This window comes from Eimeria maxima, genomic scaffold (genome assembly GCF_000499605.1).
Source record: "Eimeria maxima Weybridge genomic scaffold, Emw_scaff21, whole genome shotgun sequence".
NCBI classification, from domain to species: Eukaryota; Apicomplexa; class Conoidasida; order Eucoccidiorida; family Eimeriidae; genus Eimeria; species Eimeria maxima.
In genome coordinates, this window is record NW_013564978.1 from 81415 (window position 1) to 102142 (window position 20728).

General features: G+C 50.1%; 3 protein-coding genes across 3 annotated transcripts; 1 reads left to right on the forward strand and 2 right to left on the reverse strand.

The window, feature by feature from the left end:
* Positions 1-3560: 3560 nt before the first annotated feature.
* EMWEY_00004110 (hypothetical protein, conserved) lies at positions 3561-4679 on the forward strand (the record flags this gene model as incomplete). Its single annotated transcript, XM_013480599.1, has 1 exon — positions 3561-4679. One exon carries the CDS (start codon positions 3561-3563, stop codon positions 4677-4679), a length of 1119 nt encoding a protein of 372 aa, XP_013336053.1.
* Positions 4680-5468: 789 nt separating this feature from the next.
* On the reverse strand, positions 5469-13296 carry EMWEY_00004120 (CAM kinase, SNF1 family, putative; the record flags this gene model as incomplete). Its single annotated transcript, XM_013480600.1, has 7 exons — positions 5469-8634; positions 8766-8866; positions 9024-9153; positions 9516-9713; positions 10268-10456; positions 11068-11237; positions 11599-13296. 7 exons carry the CDS (start codon positions 13294-13296, stop codon positions 5469-5471), a joined length of 5652 nt encoding a protein of 1883 aa, XP_013336054.1.
* Positions 13297-15924: 2628 nt separating this feature from the next.
* On the reverse strand, positions 15925-19666 carry EMWEY_00004130 (GTP binding protein, putative; the record flags this gene model as incomplete). Its single annotated transcript, XM_013480601.1, has 8 exons — positions 15925-15997; positions 16233-16462; positions 17003-17143; positions 17497-17738; positions 17976-18216; positions 18419-18591; positions 18941-19188; positions 19632-19666. The coding sequence occupies 8 exons, from the start codon at positions 19664-19666 to the stop codon at positions 15925-15927; spliced, it is 1383 nt and encodes a 460-aa protein (XP_013336055.1).
* Positions 19667-20728: the final 1062 nt, after the last annotated feature.

Sequence of the window (20728 nt, forward strand, 5' to 3'; positions counted from 1 at the left end):
GCTCCTGTGTGGCAACTGTTGCCATTGTGCACCCTCTCATGTTGGAGTGGACTGTTTGAAGGACCACTGGGGTGCAGATTCTGCAATGCTCTGAACTGAGCGGAAGCGTGGCATTCTATTGCATATTACTTCTCTTACATACCCTATACTTTGAAATTTTGCTTTAACGGGACTTTTTCCTCTATATATGATCATCGAGTATAGGCAGAAATATCTGCCTGAAATAAAGGATTCCCTGCGAGTTGTTGCACACGAGAAGGAGCAGCCAGCCAGCTGCAGGGACCCTGACGGCACGACACGATCAGGCACTGTTGGGAGCCTCTTGAAGTTGTTGTTCTTGTCTCTTTAAGACACGTACTGCGGCATGGTCTGGAGGTTAAATTCTTCCGTATCTCATGTGAAAACTTCATCGGAGCAATGGAGTCGGGCCAGACAGCGGACGAGAATCTTTTGTTTTTCAACCCCCTCAGACAGCACCTGTGTAGACATGACAGGCATGACTCTGTATTGATAAGACCAGGTACACTAGCAGCGATATTTACTCCTGAAGGATTAACTGCATGCACTACCTAACGCTGTCGTTCAGATGGACAGGGTTCCAGCAAGGATTTCTCATTCCTCTACCTTCCTACAATTCGTCCTGTGGGTATTGAGGCGCTGGATCCTATCCACGACCCAGTTTACTGCGGCAGGCTGCCGCCTTGTGGAAGCAGGAACTTCGACACAATCTTAGGCCCGATTCAACCACCAAAACGCGTCGAAGGCATGTGGTTGCAAGTGTGTCGCTATGGGGCGGGAGTATCGCTGGAGGATATTGCGGACTACATAATGGATCAGCTGATTCCAGGCCCGTTTGGTTGGGAAACCAGCCGGAAGGCACCAGAGGCTCAACCCACTTCAGCCGAAAACCCGCTTCGAAACGGACCTTTCTGGGTTGTCGTAGAACCTTCGTTGGCCGTCGCTACGATTGACAAGATCTTGAATCTTCACTTGTTACACTGCAACACTTCAAGAGGTGAAGTGGCAGCTCTTGTGTACTACTACGTCAACTGCTTCGTCGAAGAGAGCAAATTATCTCTGCCGTATCTTCCAAAGACTGACCGCGGGCTGCTTTGTCTTTGGAAACCCGAAAAAACGGGGTAGTTGTAGGGCTTATGACCCCCTCAAACGCTTAGCTACAACATTTAAATGGTACTCGCCTGCGGCGAATAAGCTTGTAGCAGTTGCTCAACTCACTGTAGATGGTTTCGATTCCTTACATTTTTTGGTTCGAATAGCAGACTGCTAGGTCAGCGCTGTGTTTCTTGAGAAACAAGCCACAGCAGCCTAATTCCACTTGACTATGAGCTGTACTGTATTGGCTGGTGGCGTTGCCCTTGGCGATTTTCGGCCGCTTTTTCTGCACTTCAGAAGTGAACAATAATACTCACTCACCGAGCAACGGGATCGTGCTGTCCATGATTAACAAGCGATGCATTTGACGACTTGGCGAACGCATGCCGGTGGCTGCGAAAGCAAGGCACGCAAAGAGGCTATTTAGTCATAATTGATAGGTGTCTATCCGGCGCTGGCAGCTGACAGCCGCCATGACAGCGAATCTTTTATGGGCAAATATGTGCCAGGACTTGGTAAGAAAGAGGAAACGAGTACCTTTGCATCGAAACATTCCTTGAGTTGTTCTACTTGATTCCCAAAAGAGATTGTATCAACCCAGCACTCTCTTCATGTTTCAGAAGTGGCCGATTGCCAACGTGAAATGTCAGGGTCAAAAGGGGGCCGAAAGGAGGTTCATTGCGCGTCGCCTTCTGCCGCTGCAGTGTAGAGTTTTGGGCTGCAAGATAGAATCAGCTGAGATTGTTCGCTTTAGTAGTGATGTGAATTCTCGCCGAAGATAAACACTGTAATGTTCGCCTGCACCTTTTCCGTGCACAGAACTCATTTTCACCGCAGAAGAATCGGGCTAAGGAACAAAAACAGCAAGCGAGTTGTGTGCACGGAAAAAGTGCAGGCGACTATTACAATGCAGCAAACAAGGCGAACTAATGCTTAATTTGCAAGCCCTAGCCGAATGCAGAATATGCATGAACAGCTAAAGAATGAGTTTCATAGTGGCCGAACCTGCTCGACCTATCAACACTGACGAACGCAACCAACACTCCGAGAATCAGACCACGTAAACATTTTCACAGATAATAGAGAGAATGAGGTAGAAGAAGGCACTAATAATCCCGGACTGAGAAGCCAGCTAGGAGACGGTCGAAGTCGGGGGAAAGGTACAAGCAACAAATATATAATTGCATTGTAAAATGTGGGTGATATATGTATAATTTACAATGTAAGGATGAGAAGACATAGAGGGACGAAGAGGAAGGCTGTCTTGTTACTTATGTTTTAACGCTTTCAGTAGAGAAACGAAAATATGAATCAACGCCGATGCCAATATTGAGGTACTCGAAACATGCGAAATCATGGGAGCAGCTGCTCCTACGGAAAAAGTCGAATAAACAAGCGTGCCTATTCGAGAATGCTACAAATGTACTTAAGCAATCTAATGGACAAATATTTCTTAAAATATTTCGACTCTAACAAGCACAACCTTTTGTGTGCGTGCCCGTTGGTCTGCCGGAGGCTCGCCTTTAACGGGACGTGAGGCGCAAAATAGCGAAGGGATTCGAAGTACAGACCACTTCAGATTTGTCAATCTTGGCTTCGAAATACCAGGCAAAATACTATGTAAAGTAACCTGTTCCTTTTGTTGCCGACATTTTCTGGGACAGTTAGCCAGTCGATTTGCCCTTACCTCCCAAACCAATCTTTCTGACGTACTCTTTCTGGTTCCTTCCAAGACATACTCAGAACAAGATGTGGGTGCATTTTTACTAGATTTGTTGTTAATTTTTCTTTCTTCAGGCTCCACTTCATTCTCCAACTCCCACAACCTCACGCACCATGGGCAGCCGTTGTTTGTGACCACTCAGTGGCGGTTCAGCCAACTCGTCGGAGCCAGCGAAGCGCGCCAGTGCCGACTACGGTGATAAATACGCTTGACTTATTTGTCCTTCTCCAGATATTTTAGGGATTCTACTAATTTTCAGTGCCTAACTGTGCCTTTGAAACTATAATAATCCATGGCTGTGTTCGCGTTGGCGCCGTTCTCCAGCCCCCTCTAAACAGAGCAAGCTATCGTAGTGAGCTGTCAGAGTTGTGGGAATGTAAACAAATTGGGCTAGTTGAGCTTCTTCCGTTCCACCGAACTCGCCTTTTCTCTGAGCACTTCTATGGTTTGGCCTGCTGAATTGGAAATACGCTGAATTCAGGACGGTTGGTTTGGCACATGTAGCTGTTGAGAGGGCCCAACAGTGCACTCAACACGATCACCAACCGTATGGCTAGTTAGAGTGTTTGTGGTCGTCTTTCTTCAGAGGATAAAGCTGCTTGGTTCTGCTTGCATCTTTGATTCACCCATACACTACCTTTACCAACTCCATGCTGAGCGCCCACTGGAACGGCAGACGAGTGCTGGTTTTTCATCGCTTTTTTTTTTTCGAAGTGTGCAAGAGATGGCGTGCGGCGGCGGAAGCGGTTTGCCAGAAGTCCAAAGCTCTGGATTGGGCCCGCTGGACCCTCAGAGCCTGTCCGGTGTGCCGTCTGTGGCCTACATGTCTACTAACGATGAAGAACGAGAGCTGGGCACAGTTCCTCTTGCTGAGCAGGAGGAAATAACATACTACTCTACGGGTATGGCTGACTTGGAACTGAGCCCTTGTGTGGATACTTCGGCTCTCAGTCTGTTGTCTCGTACGCACCAGTGCCGACGCGCTGATCGCGAACGAACGATGACTTACAAGTTTATTCTTCAGGAAGAACAGGAAGAGTTCCAGAAGTATTCTACATATGTGGGAGACCGACTCATGCTACACACAGCAGAGTGTACGGAACCACTCCCCAAGGGGAAGTCAGTCATTGACGAAATCAAAGATGACATAGCCGAAGTTTTCTCGAGTTTGCAGACCATCGAGGACATCGTGGTGGACGAGGAAGAAAACACGAAACAACTAGCACAAGAACACGGCGAACTCGATTTTGAAGTATGCTCGCCGGACCAAATGATCTCTGCTTCTTGCAAGACATCCGAAAACAGGAACGTACACAATACAAATGAGGTTGAAAATGGAGCTGAAGAAGCGAAACATGTCATGGATGTAGCACGCCATGGAGGCCTCGACGAAGCAGTTTCAGAAAATAAAAGCGAGCAAAAGAAGCAGTTAATCACTCTGCTTACCGAAGGCAACGGGAAGGAGCTTGCCCCCGCGTCGCAGCTTTCCGCTAGCGCCCATGCTGCCTTCGCTGCTTCGTATCAGAAGCAACTTGCGGTTTCACATTTTCCAGGAACCCACATACCATGGGGAACTAACGAAAACCGTCGTGGGCGTTCTCGACATCGCCGGTTGAACCCGTTGAGCCAGAAGTGGACAGATAACTGTCGCCACGGTGACCCGACATTTGTATATTCAGCAGACGAAAGCAGTCCTTCTAGGCCTTCTGACGTCACCGACTCCCTTGAAAAAGAAGCTAAACCCATACAGTTTCTCCGCTGCAACTCTTCACCCCACGGGAGTGGGGCCGAGAGCAGCTCGTTGGATATACTCGGCAGTGCGTATGACACGACAGATATATGAAGGGCAGCTAATAGCTTAACTCTAGAGCTCTGCAGCAACACTTGGCCCACGACCACCCTCTCTCTTCCTGAATTCCAGATTTTTCCAAAGAGCAAGAATGGAGGAAAGAAAATGACCAACGTCGGAAAAGGAAGCACCGGTCCAGTCGCACGTGCTTCAGTATGACTGGGCCTGTGTGTTCAGTGGGATGATGAAATGGGCGTTTGCCGTCGTTATCTCTGAGGTGTAGTTTAAAAGCTCAGAAGAGACGCCGCCACTACGAGAGTGCAGAGAATGCTTGAATTCCACTTTAAGCGAACATGGAACCCTTCAAAGAAGAGGGAGGTTTCTTACCTCTTTGCTTTCTAAGTGCGAGAGGCCTCATGAATGGTACCTATGTACCTACACAAATTTTAGGCATGGAATGATGCATGAGTCAAAGTGTATACTTTGAATGGGCAGTTTAAAAGGACGGGGCGTCCTTCGAGAACTATGTGTTTTATCAGCCTATCGAGCTTGCAAAGTTTAATGAATTTTTGTCTGTAGGCCAGTCTGTGCATGTGTGCCTATGTAATTTCTGAACAACCACTGCATGCGCTTCTGCACAGACATGTGGTTGGTAGTTGAGACTAACGATGCTGTAGGTGGCTCAGTTTGCAATGCCTCTCCAGGGGGATATCCCGACCTCTAACCACGCGTTCCTAACTATTTGCTGGTTTGGCGCTGTAACGTACTCCCCGGTTACGACAACACCAAACAGATAATCTACTTGAGGCAGATGACAACTTAGATGTAAACCTGAAATTAACCTCAGCATGCTCCCTTCGGGAGGCTGCTGCGGTTGCTGGGTATCCCTTGGAACGGTTTCCGACCGTTCTTTCGGTTTTCGTCAGCAGTCCCCGCTGTCCTGCAACGAAGCAGAGACCCTCGCTTAGGCTGCTGTTGCTGCTGGGATTGTTGCTGTTGCAACTGCTGCTTCCTGTTTGAATGAGTCAGCTGCACAGAGGCTCTTGTAGACAGCAGTGACATTGGATGGAGGCCCCCTCTAGACACAATGGTAGCCTTTGGAGGGGCTAACAGTCCCGGGACCCCGCTGTTGGAGCGTTTAGTGCTGGACGTTGTGCTCCTTGCACTGACTTTTGCACGCCCCTCCAATGTTCTGTTGCTTGCTGGAGCAGCTGCAGGCCTAAGCCCCTCTCCGGACCCCGAAGTAAAGGCGGCTGCTCCTGCTCCTTGGGGAAGCCCTCCTCCGGCTGCGGATCTCCTCGTTAGACTGGTGGTGGTTGATCCTGTTCGGCAGATCCTCTGCATGCGACTGTCATCTTGGTAGCCCTTGAAGGCTGTAGTTGCTTTCTGGGCAGCTGTAGTCCCTGTGAAAATACCACAGGTACTCACAGGGGCCTGTGAGCGATCGCTTGGCAGGCCTTCAGCTGTCAAAGAGCGGTGCCGACTCTGCAGCAGAAGAGTTCCTGTTGTTGTTGCTGTTGTTGCCTTTGCTGCAGCAGCTGGGGCTCCCGCAGGCACCACTGATCGCGGAGGGACGCGGGTCACACCAGTTGCTGCTGCATTCTGAGGCAGCTGTTTGGAGCTCGAACTGGGTTTTCGAGCGGACAGAGGAGGCTGAAGGGCCCTGCTGCTAAAGGCGCTGGAGTTGGCTCTAATACCAAAGGGTTTTTCCGAGTCTTGTGCCTTCCCATTCCCCTCTCCAAATCTGCTCCCCAGCCTCCTCGTGTCTTTGCTGGGTGTTGTTGCTGCTTTTCCACCTGCAGGGACCCCGGACCTAATAGAAGTTCTGGCAGTTAGGGAGCCCCTGTGCGGCGGCCCCTCCAACGATCGCCTCCTCAGTCCATCATCTAGACAAACACCAACTGGCCTTCGTTCTACCATGCTAGAAGAAGCTGCTGTTGCTGCCGCCGCTATAGCTGGTAAGGCGCAGCCTGTGCTAAGAGACAAACGCAAAGGGGCTACTCTCTTGGGAGGTCCCTTTGAGACCCCAGCCTTCCCCTGGGCCTTTGCCACAGGGAGGCCCACGGTGGTGGCCTCTCCTCGGGAAGGGGCCCTGGGGGTGTTTGTTGCTGTCGCGCTGCGTCCTGTAGCTGCTGCTATCAGCCGCTGCTGCTCCCCCCGTATGGAGCCTCGCTTTGTTTGCCATGTACTGGAGTGCAGAAAAGGGGGTTGCTGCCCGCGCTGTAGTGGGTTTTGTCGTTGCTGCTTTTGCAGCGAGACGCAGCCAATGGGACCCGGGGGCTTCCGATTCCGCATGCCTGCTCCCTCTGAAGATGATGTTAAGCTGGCGGCCCGTGTTGGCTTGCCCGTAGGTGCGCACGAATTGCTGCTGCTGCTGCTGTAACTGCTGGTGCCCTTTTTGATGCAGGTAGGGCTTCTGGAGTACGCATTAGGAATTCCGGGTGTTGAACTTGCAGCTGCTGTTGCGTCTGCAGCCCCCTGAATTTGCTGCTGATCTTCCGCTTGCATGCGTTTGCATTTGTCTTCCTTTAGTAAAGGAGTGTTGGCAACACCTTTATAAGCGCAAGGCATCGTGCCTGGCAGTGCCGCCCCTTCTCTCCGTGAAAACGTCGACTTTATAGCTGTGGGTCTTGGAGCAGTAGATGTTTGGGCGTCTGCCTGCTGGCTCTGCGGTGTGTCTGCATGCGCCGACGCGTCTTGGTGCATCGAAGGGCTGCTGCAAGGAGCGGCGGAACCTACTGATGCAGACGCATTGCCCACCTGCTGCCGCTGCTGCGTGCTGGCTTTGCAGCGAAGCTCACCACCAGAAAGAAGGCAGCGTGGAGACAACAGAGATTGGAGCGCACGGCCAGGGCTGGCAGGGGGCGGGCCTAGGAGACAGCTCAGTGTCGCACTGTGCGGTTGATGTCCGCGAGCGGTGAGCAGGCCCCTGAGGGGGTAGTTGTCTGTTACAGGTGTCCCCTCTAGATCCGCAGTCTGCTGCAAACGAAGCTGCTGATGGTGCGTCACATACATGGTGCGCATCATTAGCTGCGTGAGCTGCAGAGCTGTACAGCTCGTCTTTTGCTGTGGAAGAGTCTGATCTGTCTCCACTGCAACTCTCTGTGGTGGGTGCTGCTGTGGGAGGCTTTGGTGTTGGCTGCTGTGCCGTTGCTCCTGCTGATTCTGCTGCTGCTGCTGCACAACGGGCTCAAATTGTTTCTGTGTCGGAGACAGTCCCTGCTCCTGCTGTTGCAGCAGGTCGGGCCCTACCTCCCTAGGGGCCTGTGTGTGCTTCACTGCGCTTTGTCTTATGGGGGGCTCCACAGTCCCCTCCTCCTTTGGCTGTAGATTACGCCTTGGTGTTGCAGGTGGGGGCTTTTCCTGGGGTTGCTGGAGGGTCTCTAAACCCTCGGGCTCCCTTGCACTCTCGCTTTGTGAGAGTTGAACACACTTTGCCTGAGGAGACATGTCCGCTGAAGAGGAGAGTATGAGACCTGTCGGGTTGCTGCTGGTGCTGGGACCAGGGCGCGATTTGGTGGAGCGGCAGACTAGTGGCTGCAGTAGTTGCTCTGCGAGCTGCAGCTTGTGCTGCTGCCGCTGCTGCTGAAGTCGTTGCTCCAGCCGCTGCTGCAAGGAGGCATCGGAGCTGCAGGAACCTTTCATGCGCTTTTGAGCCAAGGAGGTCACAACCTTGCTGGGGGCTGCCTTGGGGACCTCCCTGGGGGCCCCTCCAGACCTGGACAGCGGCATCCGGGTCCCCCTAGGATCCAAAACTCGAGACGCAGCGGCGAGGGGAGGACCAGCAGTGGGCTCCTGCTTATGTGTAATTGAAGAAAGGTTGTCTTTGGTGGGCTCGTTTCTGGCGGCCGGCGGTGCCACTGTGTCTGTCGCCGACGGGGGGCCCTTGGAAGAAGGCACAGAACGAGGCGTATGCTGCTGCCGAGATACTGCTACTGCTTTCCCGGCACCTGCTGCAGCAGCTGCTGCCTCTTCTTCCCGCCTTTTTTTGAGACACAGCAAATAATATCTGAGCACCCAGCCATAGGCAAGTACAGCAAAGGGCATGATGACTGCATGCACCGAGAACCCTATTAGCGTGAAACCCAACCACACTTCGCTGCAACTGCTGCATCAGATCATACTGCAGCTGGAACATACGTGGCAGCGTGGGCACCGACGGGATGGCAGCGGATGTGACACTCGAGGGCCTCAAGAGAGTAGTTACTGGGTGGCATTTGTTCTAGGACGTCTCGCCTCAACTGCAACAGCACAAGCACCTCCCGCCTTAACGCTAAACCATAAACACTTAACACGTTATTCACCTCCGCTATATTCCGTGGCAAGCACACAGCAGATATTCGAAGCTCGTGATTCGGCTAGCCCCTTAACCATAAACTTTAGTGACATCTGACGCACCTGGGCTGACGGAGGCGCGAGCCACTCAGCGCAAGCGCGACAGTCCTTAAGGGAGCATACAGGGGGCCCAGAGGGCCAACGCGAGGAACAGAGGCTATGAGGAATGTGCTGAGCCCTTCCAACACTCAACCTACAGGGCACAGTGTTGAAAACAAATCAAACGCTGAAGCCTAAATCAAAAACCGTAAACGATACATGCTTAGGTAAAAGCCCCCAACTGCGAACGTAAAGAGGGACAGCAACAACCAGAAAGAGGCACTGGACTTTAGAAGAGGCAATACAGAGAAGCAAAAGGCAACATGCAGAGGCACTAGACGTCAGAAATAAACGGAATGTGGCAGAGAAAGAGAGAGACACTGGACAACCGAAGGGGACACCATATGGCATAAGGAGCCATACGCTAGCAGAAAGAGACACATAGAATAAGGAGACAGCAAACAACAGGACGAGCGAGGGGAAAGAGACAGGAAGAGTAGCGGCAGTGCGGAATACCAGGGATGTTGCTTGATCTGCAGGGGCCCAAGGCGCTTGAGAGGACAAGTATTTAGAATGCCTTTTAAGAGACTACATGCTTCGGGACTCAAATGGTCAGGACAGCAGAACTTCCCGCTGACAATGCTGCGGTAAAGGCCCTCCGTGGTGTTCTCCTCAAAAGGCAGACGGCCCACCAACAACGCATACAGAATCACCCTGCAGCAGCAGCAACATAGAGAAGCAGCCACCCAGGCAAGGAATTATGCTCTGTCACCGATACTGGTAGTGAGAAGGGAGCAGAAACAATAGAGACAAAGGCAGAAGATGCTTTTAAGAAAAGCAGGAAACGAAAAACAACAAAGACACTCAAGCAGACAAGGACATCGCCGACACGTATCTACGTGTCGGCGGTACAGAGACAGGCGCAGGCGGTGAAGATGTGGGCACAGCTGTTGCCTGGTGTCGCCTTCTGTTGTCTGTTGTCTCTGTCTGTCCTCTGATATCTGCTGCTACCCTGAGGTGTGTCTCTCTGCTAACTTTGGCTCCCTTCTACTTTGTATTGCATCTAAGACGAAGGCACCAGCAAAGAGTACAAACAAGGGAGTGCACCACAGCTGAACTCCACCTCCCCAAAGGGAGAAGGCAAAATACAGCGAAAAAGGTAACCCGTGCTGCTGGAGCTCCCGAGTGTAGGTAAAAAAACCACAACTAGCAAGGCTAACAGCTGCTTGCTGTTCGGCGGGATATTTCAGGCCGCTGGTGGGGTTTACCCGCAGCTCCAGATGTCAACAGCCAAAGGAGAGTAGAGCTTGCCCTGCACAATCTCTGGGGCTGCGTAAGAGGGCGAGCCGCATGCAGTTTTGAGCATGGGTTTATGGCTGTATATGTTAGAGAGGCCGAAGTCAACAATTTTGATGTTCATGGCAGAGTCCAGCAGCAGGTTTTCCGGCTTTAAGTCCCTAAAAAGCATTCAGCACAATCTCTGCCCAGACATCGAGTGTACAGAGAGGAAAACTGCACAGGACATCACCAGGAACCGGGACACTCACACAACAAAGCGGCACAGGTGGAAGACAAAGAGGGGGCGGGCACAATTTTCTTAAGTCGGAATTAAATCCTTCAGGATATTTAGTAGGTACTTTTTTACACATTCCTTTAGGGTAGCACGAGAAGTGAATACACCGCAGGGACAGCCTCAACCAAACCCACAACAAGCAACAGGAACACTTAGCGCATAAATCAGCATACATAGCACCACAGAACCGCCTACTGCTGCTGGAGGGAAAATCAGCAGGTGCATGCGGCGTCAAAAGGGGAAGCAGCAAGAGCAAAGAATTAGTTTCCACACACTCTTTGTGCCCTCGCACAATGAATGTAATTGTTTTGCTCTTTCTGGTGCTGTCTTCACGACAGCGCAGTCACACGGTTCAGGAATTAGTGTTGATGGTGTGGGGGCAAAACGCAAGGCTTCAAGGAGAGAGTGGGGGGGAAGAACGTCAGAAGGAAACACCGCATAAGGGGCTTTGAAAGTTCACGGGGTCTACGGGTAGCATGTCTGTCTGCTGCTCACCTGTGGCAGATGCACAGGGAGTGCAGGGCCTCCACTCCCGAAAGGATTTGTCTAAAGAGACGGCGGGCTGTTTGCTCGTCTACTTTTTGCCTCTTCACAATAAAGTCAAACAACTCTCCCCCGCTTGCCAGCTCCATGACGAGGTACAAACGTGATGCCGTCTCGAGGATCTAGTAGCAAACACAAGCAATAAACACCGCAACAAAATTAACAAGAAGAGCAACAAGGGTAATAACAAACCCACCATGCGGCTGTGGAGCAACGCAAGAAGCACGACTACAGACAGGGCTGCCCTTAACCACAGTCACAAGAGCTTCCAGGCCTACGGAGACAGGCCACTACGTCAAAATGGATGCCTCGTTTTTTTTCTATTTGTTCTGCATCGTCGCTGCTATTTCCAGAAGGCTGCCAGCAGCTCTTAGAAAGGCTCAAGGCCGTTGCTCAAGTGCGTCGGGTGTATGGGCAGGCCTACGGCAGGGTTTAGGGTTTACGCTTTGCAATGCGGGTTAATTGTTTTTCTGATCAGCCCACCTCTAGCAGATGAATAATGTGGGGATGCCGCACAGCCCTCAAGATGTGTATTTCCCTTAAGACCCGTTCTGCGTCTTCTGCTGCTTTCAGTTTTTCCTTCTCCAGGACCTTCACCGCCACGCATTCGCCTGTCAGTGCATGCGTTGCTACTCGCACTTTGCCAAAGGTGCCCTCCCCAATGGTCCTTCCTAATAGGTAGGATCCAACTACCTTCTCCGGGGCCCCCCGGGCCAACGCTGCCTGCAGCAGGGGACTCCCTAGGGGGCAGCCCTGTGGTCCCCCAGCCCCCCAACTCTCGTCCAATGGCATCTGTCCTGCACCACCAGCCCCGCAGGTGGCCGTTGTTTGCTGGGCTGTCTCCGCAGCTCCTGCTCCCTCTCTTGGCATCGCTGCATCCCTTGGTGCTGATTCAAGTCCTCCAGCTGCTGCAGTTGTAGGAAGGGCATCAGCGGCTCCCGTGGCTGCTGCGTCTTTCCCTAGAGACCCTCTGAAACGCACAGCATCCCGCTCAGTGCTGCACGCAAGGGGGCTCCCCAAACTACGGAGGGCCCCTCCGCCTTTGCTGCGGAGACGACGGGCCTCAAGCTGCTGCACCAAGCTCTGCACGTTGCTCCGGGGGGCCCTTTCACTACAAAGCAAAACCCCCTGCAGGTGACTGTTGCCGGAAGGCCAACCTTGGGCTCCCAGCGTACATGCACGAGCTGTCAGATGACCCCGGCGGTGCTGCTGCTGCTGTTGCTGCTGACGCCGAGCCTGCAGCTGCAGCGGGGAAAAACGCTCGGCGTGCCACTCGTTGTGCTGCTGCAACCGAGCCGTGTAGCATCGTGCTGCTACCGCCTCTGCAGTGTCGAGACACCGCATACGCCCCATATGGGCACCTTTGCAGGGGGAGGAGGGGCCCACCAAGGCGGCGCCTAATGGGGCCCTTAAGCTCATTGGGCTCCGAGGGCTGGTTTCTAAAGCCCCCACAACAGAACCGAGATCTAGACGAAGTCGAGCAGCCACAGGGTGCTGCTGCTTCTGCTGCTGTTGCTGCTGCTGAGAGCTGCAGCAACCGTCTTCGGCCTCAGCTTGCTCAGCTGCATGTGCTACAGCATGAGGAATCCGGGGGCCACCAGCACTTGCAGAGACCCCCCGAATTCCCCTGAGTTCCGCACCCGCGCCATCTGGGGTTCTTATTGTCTTAAGGGCGTGAACACCCTGTTCGAGCTGCCTCTTTTTGTGAGAAGAAAACGGAGATTCTCCTTCCCCCAGTCGGTCAACACATTTTGCCTGTGCGAACGCATGCAACAATGCAGAGGGCGTTGCGGAGGGGGACCCTTGGGAACCCCCCTGGGGGACCCCCACACCTATCTGCAGGGCCCGGCGGGGGTCCCCTCTGTAGGTGCAGAGGTGCAGCACTGACTCCGTAGTTGAAGCAGCAGCATCGCGGTCCCAGCGAAGCTGAAGGTGGCGATGAGCGCCGCATGCAACCCCGCCGGCTTGAATTCGAGAGGTCTTTGGGGCCTGAGAAGAAGAATAATCCAAGCTACCTCTTTCAGCGTCTGCTTGGGCGCAGCAGGAAACCGCCGGGAGGTGGAGCCGAGGCACGGGTGCCCTGCCCGCTTGCTGCAGGGTCAGGGCCCCCCCACCCCCATGGGGCCCCCCCGCTATCAGATCGTCAGACTGCAGCGCAGGGGTCCCTATGAGGGGTTGCATTTCGGCAGCGGCCCCTGCAGCAAAGCTGGGGTCCCACAGTTGGAGAAAGTTAAGTCTGTGGGGGACCCCTTGTGGTGAGGATATGCATTGTTGACAGGCGGCACAGGAGCGACGAGGTGTATCTGCTTTCCGTTGAGTATAGACTCAAGTTATTAAACTTGAGTGTGATGTGCTGTTTTATGCATTTTCTCGATCCTCTAATAAGTAGGGGCTTGCTGATCAACTGGTAAACATGCAGCTAGCAGATCACGCCGAAGGGTTCAGGAAATTCGGGGGGTCTCGTGTTCTTCCCCTTCCAGTGCGTGTTGTAGCCTCCTTCTAGGTCTTCTTGTTTCCCGTTCTGTTTTTGTTTCTCTCCCAGCAACAGAGAAGGAAGAGCTTGCGTTGGGGCGCGTTTGTTTGCAGTTGGTTGGCCGTGATGGTGAAGGCACTCTGGCCGTACGCACAGCTCTTCGAGGCGCCTTCTTCTTCAGATTGACAAAGGTAGGGACAAAAAAGAAAAAACCAGAAAATTAGAGTCAAAAATAGCAAAAACAGACAGCGAGATGATGCGTTTACGGGGCCTTTCGCCGACGTGAAGGCAGTAGAAGAAATGCTGCAAGAAGTAACCAATGCAGGTGCTTATTTGGTGACCTGCTTTGACTGAATAATTAAATTTCAACAGGCTAAAATACCGTTAACACAGAGCAAAGACAGAAAGTCGCCGCCGCAGCGTTTGTGTGGAGGAAGGCCGTTGGTAGGCCTTCCACGCTGCTGCTGCTGCTGCTGCTGCTGTTGTTGCCACTGGTGCTGTTGCTGATCTTTGAAATTTAATGAAGGTGTAGCAATAAAGCCAGAGGAGAGAAATAAAGATCCACTTTGTTTCAAGCCCGGATAAGTTACACATACACCCTGCAGCGCAACACATGCACTCCAATCCTACAGCGGGCCGCAGCCAGGCGCTTCCCTGGCCGGAGGGTTTGACGACCCGAAACCCCAATCTTCTTCCCAATTTTAAAATTTTCAAGTTAACGTTTATCTTAAAAGACGACTGAAAACCTTTTGAGCACAGAAAGATCCCAAATCATGACACCAGACAAGCAGATTAGGCGTAGCCGCCGACCTGTCTGACGCCTCTCCACACACCGCCATCAAGCGAATCCTGGAAAGGAAATACCCGAACCTTCTGTATTTTTTTAGTGTTAAAAAATGGGGCTAAATAATTCACTAAAATTCAATCCAAATCTACTCGGCTTTATTGCTGCCCCTAGTGGAGATGAATGGAGTGCCGCAGCCCAGCGCGGCCTGTAGCCTTCCAGCAACCGAAGGGTATAAATTGGCACCAAAGCGTTATCTGTTCCTTTGTACTGCAATAGTTTGAAAAAAATTATCCTGAAGACGGGGGAGTGATCGATAAATTAAACGGCTGGCAGTGCCCTTGGGGGAGGTTCCTCCAGGTGACCCCGTTCCTTTTGTGAACGCAAGTGTGCTACCACAATGGAATTCGTTGAAATAACAGGTATTATTTGTGCACATGCGGATATTGTAATTAAATAGCTGCAGATATGCTTTCATGAGACAGAAACAAATGATTGATTGGCGCAGGCTTTCGCACACCCTCGATCTCTCACTACATGAGGTGACGCTGCCGGCTTCGTTGCTGCTGCTGAAGCTGGTGCTGCCCCGTGCTCTAGCTGGTCTTGGCGCTGCTTTTGCTGCTGACGGCGTTGCAGATGCTGTTACTGCTGCAGCAACGCCAGCAGCGAAAATATCTCTGGAGTATGGATCTTATCTGCACGAAGTGCTCTAGCGACGGTGTGATAGTGCTGTTGCGCTCCCAGTAAAAGCATCAGCGGGAGTTTGGTTCCTTGTAATATTCCACTTGAAGAATTATCTATGTAGGGATCTCCGGTCATGGCATTACGTGTGTTGACTGTTGCTTAAGACCACTTACAAGACTATTTGGTGGCGCTGAGGATCACGCACCAGAAAATCTTTCGAACAAAAACCATACACAACAGGCCCAAAATCTCCTTTGCCCCCCCTCCCACCTAATCTACACCCACTGTGCAGACCCGTGAGCATGCAGCCAACGCTTAGGGTTTGTTTGCCTTTTTATGCTGTTTTGCCAGTATGCCCATATCGATAGTACCCCGATGTAAATAATGATTATTATTGTTATACAATGAGAAGAAAGATAATGCATGCATAGAAAAGTGTACAATGCATGCTGATGGCCGCAAACGGGAAGGAAACAGCAACCTGAAGGGGTCGAAGCGTCTCTGCAGTCACGTGTCCGTATTCTGCAACTGTTCCGAAAATGGCTTGACGGTTCTTAATAGGTTTGAATAAGGGCACTAACACATGTAGTACTCGCAAAGCATCATAACATCCTAGAAGGTACTGTTGAAAGTCCTGTAAATGGTGCTATGAATATCTTCTGCTGTTGTTCAATGTGCAAAGAACAGGGGGGCTGCAGCAACATGAGACGTTTCAAAAGTGGTACTAGTGTAGCCCATAGGTTCGTTCGATAAAAAGAGGAAAAGAGACGGAAACAAGTTTTGCTGCCACGACAACACCAGAGGAAAAACTGCAAATTGTTGCAATGAGGAAGCGAAGAATCAACCCCAATGCAGCCAACAAGAAACCTTATTTCTTTCCACTGTTCGTTACGTTAAATTTGAAAAATATTATGTCTCCATCCTCCACCACGTAGTCCTTCCTGCAGACCACCCAAAACCCAGCAAGAAACAAGGGGTGCAGACGGAAGAAATTAATGTAGTTGAGGAAAGCAGCAAGTACAAGGTCGGAAGGCAACTAAATACTCCAACTTGTGCACAACTATAACTGGAACGAATGTCCAATATGCTGGCAGGTGCGAGACAGCCGAGCGGACGCAGAGAAAGGTGAGTAAATCGAAGGCAAAAAATGTAACACTTGAGGAAGTTCTAACTCACCCTTTTTGCAGGTATTTTCCCGCTGCTTTAACTGCATTTTCGCTGCCAAGTTCGACGAGATCGTTGTACTTGTACACCTCAGCACAGATAAAGCCTCTCTCAAAGTCTGTGTGAATCACTCCAGCAGCCTGAGGGGCCTTTGTACCTGAACATAGCAGCAGAGGATCAACTTGCACTCCTTTTAATACACTCGTATTATACCCTAATAGGGTTTTACTGTATTCGTCTCCCTGGATGAGTAACCAGCAGCAATAACGAACAAATACATGCAGCAGTATGGACAAGATGGAATGGCCTGTTCAATATGCACACCTCCACACATATACTTCCCTATGCAATATATTTTATGCACAACAGATATGGTCTGTAATATCAACTAAGCGCAATAAGTGTACCCCATGTGAAAGACAGCTGAGCTTTTAACAAGTCAGACCGGATTTACGAGACAGCTCTATCGTACTATGCATAGAATGTAGATCATATACAACATATATAAATTCTCTCGTGCAAAAGAGGGCAAATGGGCTCTTGCGCATCAAAAAGGATCAGGAGAAATAGATACGAAAGGAAAAGGGCTGTTCCGGGAATTGAACCCGGGACCTCTCGCACCCTAAGCGAGAATCATACCACTAGACTAAACAGCCGCCATCACTCGCAGTTCCTTCAGGATTCGAATAAATAGACGAGGGCCATCAATTGATTGTCAAGCTAAGCGTAAAGACAGGTAGATTCTATTTGGGGGAGTACAAGCAGACAATTGTTGTAGTCACTATGCAGTGGTAAAGCTTGCCTTGGCGAATAGTCCAGCATTTAACCTCGTCCTCCCCACAAGTAAAGAAATGAATTAAGTGCAGTGCATGATAGCCCGTTTGAATTATCTTGTCTAACATGCTCTTGGATGCCCCGCTGCTCTGTAAGCAACCCCCACAAAAAATGCAAGATCAAGCGGGCATATATCAACACATTAACGGACAAACAGAACCGACGCATCAGACAGATTCTACCAAGAGCGCAACCCTACTAATAGACAGGAAGGAATCACCTAAAGCAGGAAATCACGGAGGTCAGAGGACAAATACACAAAAGCATGTGTAAAACATGCGGAGGACAGAACCACGTGCCCACTAACCAAACCAGGAAATCCCTCCAACGTTATACTGCCTAACAAGTACTGAGAATGACGTAAACTATCATAAAATTGTAATTATGCTGCAAATGCCCCCATTAATATGTCTCTACATCACAGAAGCAGTGATATGCTTACCTTGATATAGTTTTCTCTTGCCTCGTCGTCTGGTAGTTCCGCAAGTTTGTTTTCAAAGACTGCGGAGTAAGGAATGATGGGTCCCGGTACGTTTTCCTGTACCCATGCATGTATCTTGGCTAGCCATTTGTTCTTTTGTCTGATAAAGTCCTTTTCGCTCATATTTACCAAATAGACAACTGTCTTTGCCGTTAAAAACTGATGCTCGTTGAGCACTTCCACCTCCGCAGCCTTCCAGTTTCCTGCAGCAGCAGAGTGCCACAAAGCAACGGCAGCAGCAGCAGTTTCTCTTTCGTACAGAGCCTGCCTCTTGTGGCCCCTCTTTTCTACTACAGTAGAAAGAATAATAGCCGAGGAGGCAAGCAGGTTAGATATGAAGCTGAGTGGCTAAGAGACCACATGAAGCAGTAGGAGGGGAGAACACAGGAGGAAAAACAAAGTAGTTAATCGTATGCATGCGCTGCTGCTGTTCCCCTTACCCTGCTGCACCCATTTCCCCTCCTCCAGCATCTTGATGACAGACTGCAGCACCTCCTCTTGGAGTTTTTTTGCTTTGTCCGCTGCCTTCTGCTGCCGTGAGGATTTCTGCAGATCCTCTAATAGACGCTGAGCCCTCTCTAAATCCTTTAAACGTAACTCAGATGCTATTGTTGCTAAGTCCTTAACGGGGTCAACTTCCCCCTCACTGTGCACAACCTCCTCGTCTGCAAATGCTCGTACCTGCAGCAACAAAAAAACACGCGGCAGCAGCACCAGCAGGATATGGATCCGCAGCAGCAAATACAGAACACCAGAAACAGAATAACGTCCAGCAAAAGCGACAACAAATGAAACAGGAAAAGAAAGGGAGCAAGAAATAGAAAAGGATACATATTATATTTATTAATATTTATTTATATTGGTATATTTAATATAAACATACAACATGAAATATGCCATCTACTGCCTGAATATGAGACAAGAAAGCATTGCCAAGTCCTTCTCCCTTATGTGCCCCTGGCACAAGACCAGCAATATCAAAAATAGATAAAGTGGCAGAGACTTCACTCTTGGGTTTAAAATGGCCGCATAACCAACGAAAACGATCGTCAGGAACTGCAGCAACAACACACACACAGCAAACAAGATAAACAATCATACAATCAGCTAATCAAGCAGATAAGCAGACAAACAGGCAATTGAATAGAAAAGAAAAAAGACAAACAGACAGAGAGATACAGAATGACAAGAAAAGGATGGATGGAAGAAAGAGGGAGACAGGGAAAAGGAATGAACATCCACGTGCAGAAAAAAACGAAACGCAAGAATAGGATATCAATAAGAAGAGAAACAGAAGCATATATCTCACCATTCATACGAGCTTCATGAGGATCAATTGTACAAAAAGGATAATTTTCTGCAGGAACAGATTGTTTACACAATAAATTAAATGTTGTACTTTTACCAACATTTGGCAACCCCACCATCCCCATTTTCAGGGTATTCCGCGGTCTGTACACCCCAAACATACGCAACACATACACACACCATATTTTCGCATGCAGCGGCTGCTGCTGATTCTTGTGCTGCTGCTGGTCCTGCTGTTGCTCCTGCTGGTGGTGCTGGCAGTGCTGCCGCTCCTGCTGCTGCAGCAACGGATTGAGGGATTTGTTGCTACACAAGCACGCGTTAGATAGAAAACGACAATCTCCTCTGCCAAAGAAAAAAGGAGAAATAAACAACAAACAGCAAAACAACTGTAATGCAGCACAGAAGAATGGCATTTCGACAAAGGAGATGTGAGGGTTCTTGCCTGCCCAACAAGATCTTCTCCTCCACTTCTTCCTTCTTCTTTGGAGCCATCTTCTTTAGCCTATTAAGACAAGCAAAGCAGCAGATAAAGTATAACCTTACAAGGTAGAGTAGACCCCCAAGAGCTCCTTTAACATAAGGGGAACAGCAGTAGGCTGCTGCACAAAAAGAAGGAAGGAGGAGAGGTAGGCAGAAAGGGAACAAAGACAGGATAATTAAAACCCTTGTAAGAGTAAACCCTTCGGCTTGCCGCAGCACATTAGCAGATATTTAACTAAAAAAAAGGGAACATGCTGAGGGCCCCTTTGCATTGCCTGCAGCAGCCCCTGCTAAACTATGAAGGCATCAAGGCTCCCTCTTTAAGGCTCTCTGCCTCCATTTTGTCAAAGGCTTACAATTAAAATGTAAAAAATTAAAGGAAAATATCCTCACTACTGGAGGTTTCCTCTGTTGGGGCCCTCTGTCCCTTCTGGTGTATGTTTGTATGTATGGCGAAACGGCACAGGAGACCGCGCAGCTAAGAAGCCTTGCCTTTGCCCACCAGATAATTAAACCTTCGGCTATTGCATAATCCAAATAAACATTTCAACGGCAAAAACAAAGAAAGGAGACAACGCACACAACCCCACACAGCCCCCTCCTCCCTCTAGCCCGCTGCATGCACATCGCTAACTCTAATGGACCTCGGACAATACCTCTTATTCTTTATTGTGTTTGATAGTTCATTTCTTTCTTCTTTTTAACATTTCTCATTGTTGGCAATAAGCAATTATGTCCAGCTCTCCGCACATCACTGGCAACGCCTGAGCAGCCCGTACGGTGGTGTCACTGGGAGGGTTCTAAGCTCCTTATTTGTAGAAAAAGAATAGTTTTACGTTTATTCTTTACTTTACTTAAACGATTATTAAGTAATGTATTGAACGTCTGACTCACACATACACCTCGTTGTGTCGCACAAGCTCTCTTGCCAGTTAACCAGCACACCGGGGTCCAACGACCATAGCACCATGCTGCCTTGAGTTGCAATACAGACAAAATAGTTAGATAAAACTTCATCAAATGCAGTAGATTATCTCCCTATTAATTCAATAGCTCCCTATACAATACGGCACAATGGCCGAGGACATCGATTGTGATGCGGAGAATGGGTGGGCTGGAGAATGGCAGGGGTGCTGCACCGGTTGGCAGACCGTTGCAGCACTCCTAGCTGCAACCCATGGTGCAACGCAATTATACAAAGTCAAACAGACAAACACTCCTTTCTGCAAGCTCTGACAATGTAGGCATTTCTTTACAACTTGATTGCCACTAAATAGCCAACATGCATACAATTAGAAGCATCTCCAAACATCCGGCATACCACGACATATTTGGCAGCCCTTTCCCCGAAACAGCACATTCACACTTTTGTGCATGGCCATCCTCTGAGGGGGGGGGGTGG